Source organism: Myodes glareolus, chromosome 1 (genome assembly GCF_982192425.1).
Source record: "Myodes glareolus chromosome 1, mMyoGla1.1, whole genome shotgun sequence".
In the NCBI taxonomy this organism is placed as follows: domain Eukaryota; kingdom Metazoa; phylum Chordata; class Mammalia; order Rodentia; family Cricetidae; genus Myodes; species Myodes glareolus.
The window spans coordinates 34,753,243-34,762,055 of record NC_142026.1 but is presented as its reverse complement, the minus strand read 5'-3'; the positions used below and the strand labels follow the sequence as shown (position 1 = coordinate 34,762,055).

The 8,813-nt window shown below is 51.5% G+C and overlaps 1 protein-coding gene across 1 annotated transcript; it reads left to right on the top strand.

Annotated features, from left to right (window-relative positions):
• The first annotated feature begins 685 nt into the window (after positions 1 to 685).
• On the top strand, positions 686 to 5,135 carry Cops9 (COP9 signalosome subunit 9). The gene is made up of 3 exons (XM_048441891.3): positions 686 to 822; positions 2,577 to 2,649; positions 4,891 to 5,135. Exons 1-3 carry the CDS (start codon positions 760 to 762, stop codon positions 4,926 to 4,928), a joined length of 174 nt encoding a protein of 57 aa, XP_048297848.1. The 5' UTR covers positions 686 to 759; the 3' UTR covers positions 4,929 to 5,135.
• Positions 5,136 to 8,813: the final 3,678 nt, after the last annotated feature.

Here is an 8,813-nt window from a genome sequence, read left to right as displayed (position 1 = left end):
GTACAATATAATATAGCACCTTAAAATGGACAGTCCAGTGATATAACCGACTCTCCGTGCCTCCTGCAAACACACACCTCTAGAACTCTTTGCAGATCTGAAACTGTCCACTGAACATCTGCCACCCCAAAGCCATTACACTGCGGCATTTCTAGAAGTTTCATTACCCTGAGGAATCTCATGAGTGGGACCACAGCATTTGTTTTATTTCACTTAACAACATCCTCAAGGCTCGTCCATGCCCACGGGTTAGAAATTCCTTCTTAGTTAAGACTCCAAACTATCCCTCGTGTGGTTAACACCTGTTTTGGCTTTGTCTGCGTTCACGCGTCCACGGGTACTGGGCTACTTCCTCCTCTTGACTGAGGTGATCCTGAGCCATTTCCGAGTGAACTGAGGCAGGGATTCTGGGTCACGGCCACTGTGCACAACGTTTGGATTTCTGTTACCCCCATCTTTTCGCTACCCCATTACTGCCTGCAGTTTCTGTACTAGTCATTCTGACGGTTTTGAGCTGCATCCCTGCCGAGAAACGGACAGTCTCCTTTCTTCTCCGATCACTCGTGCCCGTGGGGTGCTGCTGATCCTTAACCGGTAATCTGCTGCCCTAGCCTGCTCGGCGGGAGACAGCTCAGGTGCCCAGAAGCCAGGGCGGCGGGGCACCACCGAGGCGCGGTCCTCCGGCGTCTAGATCAGTTCGGAGGTTCACCGGAAGTGAACGGGGCTGGCCGGAAGTGAGCGCAAGGCCGCCGAGCGGAGATGAAGCCGGCCGTGGATGAGATGTTTCCCGAGGGCGCGGGGCCCTACGTGGACCTGGACGAGGTTGGACTGCGGCAGTACGGAGCGGGGCGTGGGGGCGGGAGCACGGCCAGCAAACACGCGCGGGAGCCCAGGTGCTTTTAGGAGTCAAAAACTGCAGGCAGCTGGGGAAGCGGGAGCTGGTGGTGGCAGTCGCAGGGTCAGTGCTAAGTGATTTGCAGCGAGGAAGTAAGGTTTGATCGCAGACAGTTCTTTCACTGGGGCTCCCCATCAATCTTCCCAGGAGAGAAAGCCCGAGCGAGGTTTATGGACTGACTGGTGGCCAGCCCCAAGCCCTGGGGGAAGGGCAAGGGGCGATGTATGGCATTTGTGTACTTTTCGCTGGGACTTGGTTAATTCGTGTAGATACACAGAGTTTTGGAGCGAGCTTATGCCTTTGGTCTCCACCATGGCCACAGAGCGATTTTATGTGGAAGAGGTGCTCCAGTGAGGTGCTTATGATGAGGAGTGCCTGTCGACTCTTTTATATCAGAGCCTCTTGCTCCCATCAAAAGCTCAGAGAGTAGAGAGATGCTCAGATGCGGCTCCGGTCCTTAGAGAGGTCAGGTATGGCCAGAAGAGGCCGATCGCAAATCCTAAGTGTAATAGCAAGGGTGGGGGTGCTCCTACAGAATTATCCATGGGATTTCGGTTGGCTCTGCTGAGGCTCAAGAAAGGAACTTCCCCTGAGCCAAATGGTGAAGGATGTGCCCTGTTGTTACATGGACATGGATGGAAAGAGCCATAGGAGCAGAGCTCTGAAAGAGTGGTCCTCCCTGACCCACAAAAGGAAAGGAATGTCACCTAGTCGGGCACGGAGGGGAGGGAACAGGCAGGGCCGCATCGTGAAGCCTGCAGAATGGACTCTGTGATCCATGGCTGAGGCAGTCACGTTCAGCCCCAGCTCCTCTGTACTGCAGCAGGGAGTGTAGGGGCATCATAGTGAGGAGAGACAGGCTGACTTCCTGGGGAGGTTGGTTCTTTGGAGGGGTTGGAGTTTGGGTTTGTACGGAGACAGTAGAGAAATGGGGACAGGAAGGATTATTTCTGGAAGAGGTTCTGAGTGAGGCAGTGGAGGTCAGGATTTCAGAGGCAGAATCTGGATGGCTTACTGTAGTGATGGAGCTGGGGAGGGAGGCAGAGTCCAGAGAGCAGATTTGAAAGGTGTTCAGCCATTTGAGAACCAGGAGAGGGCTGGGCCAGCAGCCTTGGGGTGTTAGGGCACAGGCAGGAAAGAGCCTGGACCGGCTATTCAGGGTGCTGCTGCCAGAGATCTCTGCTCCCACCTTTCAGGTGACTAAATGGCATAGAGTCTCTGTGAACATCATATCTCACAGATTGGCTGTGGCCTGGCTTTACCGCCATCAGAGGGTCCTCTGAGAGCAGCATCGCGGACCTATGCTGGGGTGGTCAGCTTCCCAGGGGGCGTGGCTGTATTCTCAGAGGGGAGGGACCAGAGTAGTTATCAGGCTTGCTGGTGCACTTCTGTGTCTGGTGGCTGGACCTGAAGGGGGCTGAAGACTCCAGCGAAAGAGTGCTACACAAGGCAATGTCAAGGAGGACTCAAGGAACACAGGACCTCGAGAGCCCTTTCAAATCATTTGCCTGGCTTCCCCATTCACACTGCTGCCTTTGTCTGGAAAATTCTGGCTCCAGCCTGAGCGTTCTTCCTTTCTCTTGGCTTCTGTTCCAGGGAGGAGGGATGGGTATGGAAATGAAGCTACCACCTGCTTTTAGAAAACAAACACACTGGAATGACCTTACCTTTCATTCTCCAGGCTGGAGGGAGCACCGGGCTCTTGATGGACTTGGCAGCCAATGAAAAGGCAGTTCATGCGGACTTTTTTAATGGTGAGTATGCCAGGATTGGGTGCCAGGCTTAATCTGAGTTTCCTCTGCAGTGGGCAGCTTTGTGCCATGGGTAATTTTGATCATAGCACAGTGTAGCCCAGACTTTATGCCCTTTCTCAAGTGTATGGAGTAAGTCACCTGGCTATTAGTTCTGGCTGTCAGCCTTATTTGGGGGAAAAAGCATGAAATACATCCCTTCCCAGCACCCCAGGTTGAGTGTGAGCGCTGGTATAGATAGCATATGCAAATGGACACATTGGTTATGGCTGTACCCAGACATGGGCATAGGGACCTGTGTGACTCTGTCTTCTCTTACTCTGTCCTATGGCTGGTTTATTCCTTGTTCTTTCCTGGTCACACCTGTTTGCCCACCTGGATTCTCTTGTCCTCTGCTGCCTTTGCGTTGTAACAGCTGTGCTCTGCTTGAGCTCGCCCTGTGTCTGAAGTCAGGACGGAGACGGAGGACATACTTCTGTCTCATAGCTCAGAGCTTTCTTGGTTAGAATATTTTACCAAGTAAACAGTGAAAACTGACTGTAAAGTCTCCAGGCATGTGACAGGGCATGCTTAGTACCCTCTTGTTCTTCTGATTTCTGAAGGCCTCATTCCTACTGGTTAACCCTTCCTTAGGGTTCAAATGGCAAGTGAGAATTTAACGGAAGTGTCCTACTAGGAGGGTAGTAGGTTTTTCTCCCCTTCAATCCACTTTAGCTCTGTGGTACATGTGGTTCTCCAAAGAACTAAGGCTCTTCAAGCCCTGTGGATTTCTAGCTTACTAGCGGCCCCCTGAAGTCCTGAACCCAGTTAGCTGGGTTTTGGGACTCTTTGGCCTGTGGCTGCTGCTTGAGTGGGAAGTCATCTGTCAGATGGGTGCATTTCTTCCTGGGGACATTACTTCTGCCCAACTGGTGTCAGAAATGGAGCTTGGGGACACACACGTAACACTGGAGCCTTTGAAGGCATTTCTCTAAATTCTGTTCAGGAAGTAGATGGTGCAGGGCTACTGAGTGCTTCCCAGTGCAGCCTTGTGGCACCTTTGGAGGCTCCTGGCTGTGCAGGCGGTGCCTCCTGTAGGGTCATACCATTGAAATAGGACTCCTTCAGATCCCCATTCATCTGCATGAGCCCATGGCCCTTGAGGAACCAGCTGTGCACTGTGTTCACTGAGTCTGGTTCTCTGGGCAGCAAGTGGTCTGGCCTGCACAGTAAGGAAGCACCTGCTCATGGGCTGCAGACACCCAGTCCCAGTGAGCCCTGCTGGACGGGGAAGGAATATGAAGGATCCATCTCCTCCAACTCACTGCCTGAACTCAGGAGAGTGTGTGCTGTTCTACAGTTTGTGCCAAACCGTGGTGCTTAGGAAGCCATTTATTGTGGGAAACCTATGAGACTTGGCTAGGGCTTCTACCAAGGCCTTTTGACTTTTCAAACAGATGGGCTTTAGAGCTGTTGTTTGCTGGGCAGTGGGGCAGTGGGTCCTAACTGTGGATATGACACTCTTCCCTTACTGTGGCTTGTCAGTAGTGGAGGATCTACACAGGCTGCAGGTGAGCAGATGAGAGCCCTGACAAGCTAGGCAGTTCTGTGTGTAGAGCACTATTACAGAAGGCTTCTCTGGGTGACAGCAATGGTGTCAGGGCAGAAATCACCTACAGAGACGGTAGTTTATGCCGAGGTCAGGAGGCAGGAGAGTGGAGCAGGAGAGTGGCCAGAACTGCACTGTGGACACTACCTTTGCCCAGAAAGGTCTAGTGCGGGAATGCAGGAGGCTTCCTGTCAGCATTGACCACTCAGGAGATGAACTGTGAACACTTCAACCCTCCTGGTGCATGGCTGGCACTGCTGTCCTCATGCAGGGATGCACTGCTGTCCCCTTGCAGGGATGCACTGCTGTTCCCGTGCAGGGATGCACTGCTGTCCTCGTGCAGGGATGCACTGCTGTCCTCGTGCCAAATTACAAGGTGCTTGTGCCTGTGTCTACAGAACCCCCATGTGCTTTATAAAAATGCCTTCTAAATTAAGATGTGATCAAGAATACACCATGGACAGTACTCCCCTCCGCCCCCCCCCCCCCCCGAGTTCTGTCTGCTCCCTCTAGCTGGATAAAGGTGAGAGCCTGTCTTGAGGAGTCCTTTAACGTCTACTATTTTCTCTGCCTTTCCGACTGCCATCAAGTTCATTTTGAAGCAGTTTCCTCACTTGCTTGTCCTATACCTGTCAATATGTTATTTTTTTCCATAGATTTTGAAGATCTCTTTGATGATGATGATGTCCAGTGAGGGCATCCAGTTGTATATGCTCCACACCTGTGACGTGTCTTCAATATCTTCGGACAGGATCAGATGGTTGTAGAGACCTTGCAGAGATCACTAGAAGTCAGGACCTGGTCAATCACAGGAGGGGGACTGTCTGAACCAACTGGGTACTACGGTTTCTGAGAATACTAGCCCCTTGTCCTTGTTTAAATTAAAAACAGCACCATAACATGCAGGGTAGTTTTAATTCCTGTGCTTTCGGATTAATATTGCAATTCATCCTTTGTGCAACCATAGGAATAAACCGCGTCTATCCCCATAGCAAACACAATATGCTGCTTTCTGTGTGCAGAGGCTGGGAATGTACTGTCTGGGTCAGCATGGGCTGTGCAAGTGTGTGCAGATGCCTGCCAGAGCACAGGAGACCTGACTAAGTGTGTCCTTGCCCCATGCTTGAAGACCTACTGTGCACCACATTTTTCTGCAGCCTTCTTCCTAGAACTGCTGCTCTTGCAAGACCCGAGGTGGAGAGGTCCAGGATGCCTAGCTAGGGTAGTGACTTTGAAGGAGCCTTCTGATAAGAAATGCCATGCTGCTTCTCAGAGGAGGGCACAGAGTCTGTGGGGGCACAGTTTTAAAAGACTTATTAGCCAAGGTCACAAATGGCTGAGACAATTAAGGTTACATTTTGTATCAGTTTCACAGTGAAGGCTGGAGGAGTCCCACACCAGGTTACACTGTTCACTGCTTTCAGGGCAGGAGTTGGCAATGCCTTAGTATCCTTGCTGGTAGACAGGGATGCTGGTGGCTGGGGTGCTTCTGGTTTTGGGATCCCCAGCCTTCAACAGGTAGGAAATACCTGAGGTGAAGGACAAGAGCTGTGCAGTGGCTACTCGTGTGTGCAGAGAACCTTGTCAGGACCCAGCCCAGCCCAGAGACTACAGCTAGAAACCCTGGAGGGCTGCCTTCTGGCCTTAGCGTTCAGACCAGTGTAGTTGGAGCTGCATCAGGATAGTGATCTGCACATGTGAGCCCGTGCATGCCCTGTGGAGTCCTCCTTTCCCTTCACGGAAGCCCTGCAGCTCCTGCAGTACTGAGAAGAGGAGGGAGCTCCCTCCCCTCCGACCTGTCAGGGTCAACTCCAAATGAAAGGAACTTTAGCTTCTGTCCTGCTCCTGGCTGTAACATGAGTGGGGCCTGGTTGTTTGTGTTTTTCTGTCCTGCCCGGTACCCCCCAGCCAGCAGGCCCCAGAGAAAATCAACCACACAGAGATTTCGTAAGTTATAATGCTGATTGGTCCTTTAGGTCTGGCTTCTTACTGGCTAACTCTCTCATCTTGATTAACCCATTTTTCTGATCTATGTTAGCCATGTGGCTCAGTACCTTTTTCAGTGGGGCAGCTTACATCCTGCTGCTTCGGTGGTCTGGGCAGGAGTGGCGGGAATCAACTTCCTCCTCCTCAGAATTCTCCTGCTCTCCTTGCATCATTTCCACTTCCTGTCTGGTTTTTCCACCTACACCTCCTGCCTGGCCAATCAGCGTTTATTTAAAACATGATTGACAGAATAGAGACAATTCTCCCGCACCACCTGGCTTCTGCTCTTTCCAGTGACACACCATCAGGGAGGTTATGTCCCACAGGGAACACTTGGGGACATTTCAGTTGGCCTACCTTCTGTCTGGTCTCACACAGTCTCACAGATAACAAACAATGACCATGCCTCTGCTGTGGGAGATAAAACCATGCACCATCATGCCGTGAGAGGGCCTTTTCTTACCCAGAGCAGGGGAGCAGCGGGTAACCCCACACAGTGACAGCCATGATTTATTTGGAGAGTGTTTTTGCTAACCAAGAGTTTTGCGGTCCTTGTCCAGCCCTTGAGTGAGGGGAGAATGCTAGAGAAGTCCTGTGTGGGTCACAGGGCCTTTGAAACAGTAGTGGGGAAAACTTGTTTGGTGTCTCAGTCTGTCTGTCTGTGCCACAGTAAGGCCTTTGGATTGGGTGCATCCTTCCCTGCCTTCAGGCTTTGTCCTGGGTTGGGTAAAAGCACCCACCCCACTGTGAACGTTGCACCAGGATCAACACCAGCCGTGTTCCCAAGATACGGGAAAGTGACAGGGAGAACCTCAGAGGTTGATTTTGAGACAGGATATACTATGTATTGCCTGACTGTCCTGGAATTTGCTGTGTAGACCAGGCTGTCTTCAAACTCACAGAGATCTGCATTCCGAGGACTGGGACTGAAGGTATGTGCTACCATGTCCCGCTAGCATCCAAGTTAGTGTCAAACTAAAGCTGAGCCAGTTGCTCTGCTAACATAAGCCATGGTTTTAGAAGAGGCCCTTACTGGTTTTAGAAATTCCACTGCTGTGATTACTGCTAGGAGCCAAGAAAAGATGCTGAGAAAAGTCTCAAAAAGGCCCTTTGTCCCTCCAGAGGCCAACGCTGGGCATCCAGGACCTGTGTTGTTCTTTATCCACCATGACCCACAGGCCCCAGGCGGGGTATCAGCCAAGGTCAACTGGGCTTTCTGTTTCAGCCACACCCTTCTCCAGGGAACAGGATGGAGACACCATGGCCCTGTGTCAGAAGCATCCAGCCCTGGATCAATGCAGGGCTTTGGACAGCACTGAATTGTGCAAGTTACACCGCAGGTTCTGAATAATGGCTCCCAGATGGACCAGGATGCAGTTATAACGGCTGCTAGGTGACTTTGGAGGAGAGTCAATGTTGTGTGCTGTTAGGTGGCTGTCACCTCAAGGGCAGCAGCAGGGAAGTCTAGCAATAGACACTGTATTTGAGGGATGACCTTGCCTCTTTGTTCCCAGCATCAGACAAACCGTCCGACATATGGTAGGGTCCCAGCAGGTGTCTGCTAAATGTAACCACACGCATGCCTGACGTGCATGGGGTTTGCAAACCATGTCCTAGGTCTTAAGAAGAGAGATGCCAGGCTTTGTCCCAGCAAGAGCCCTGATTCTGTCTGTGGTGGCTCTGCTTAAGTCACCTCCCAAAGGCTGTGCCTCCTAATACTTCCCAGGGTGGGGTTTCAGTGTGAGTGGGTTGGATGTGGAGCATGATAGCAGAAATTCACCTTGGATTGAAGAGTGTGCAAACATGGACAGCCGAACACCAGCTTAAAGGGAACAAGGAACCAAAACACATCTGCGGTGTGCTGCCTGGTCCAGGATGTGTGTGAGAGGGCTCAGGCCATCAGCAAGGCTAGAGAAGTCACTCTGTAGAAGCAGGTCACAGAGCCAAAGCCCAATTTTTTTTAGAAAAGTATACTTAAAATGGCACAGAAAACAGTAACAAGGAGTTTGCAGAACAGCCTGACCATAAGGTAAACGTTCTGAGAGAAGAAATGCCGTCCACAGTTGGAGGTAGAGGGTGGGGTGAGGGATGATGTCACGAATCTGCACCCAGCATCTGCACACAGGAAGCTCAGGGGAGAAATGGGCAGCAATACTATGCTGGCCAGACACTCTATAGTGTTCTTCCCATTGTGACCAGATCATCCAGATAAAGATGATAAGGAGAGCCAACTAGACCGGATATGCCTGAGAAGCACTCACAGAGCATCCCACACAACAGCAGCAGTGTACACATCCTTCTCCCACGCAGGGAGAAGTGTCTTCTGGTGGTCTATGTGGAAGCCCTGTGGCAAGAGTAAAGGACACCAGAGGTGCATGTGCCATCAATGGACAGTGCAGTAAAGGGGAATTTCTTCCAGAGTTTTACATAACATCACTGGGGAACTGTAATGAACGTTCAGCTGCTGGGGAAATGATACGTGGCCATCCTACGCTCAGCAGTGAGCTAGACCTCATGTCTTATCACAGGGGACTCCTCGGGGCCTCTGGGTGACAAGGGTGGGATACAGAGGGAAATGCATTCAATGACATTC

What these genes read in the sequence shown, in the direction of transcription:
- Cops9 (XM_048441891.3), top strand. Translation starts at nt 760, where the DNA reads ATGAAGCCGGCCGTGGATGAGATGTTTCCCGAGGGCGCGGGGCCCTAC. An exon ending in CCTACGTGGACCTGGACGAG is followed by an intron (nt 823 to 2,576) that starts GTTGGACTGCGG and finishes TTCATTCTCCAG; the next exon opens with GCTGGAGGGAGCACCGGGCT. An exon ending in TCATGCGGACTTTTTTAATG is followed by an intron (nt 2,650 to 4,890) that starts GTGAGTATGCCA and finishes TTTTTTCCATAG; the next exon opens with ATTTTGAAGATCTCTTTGAT.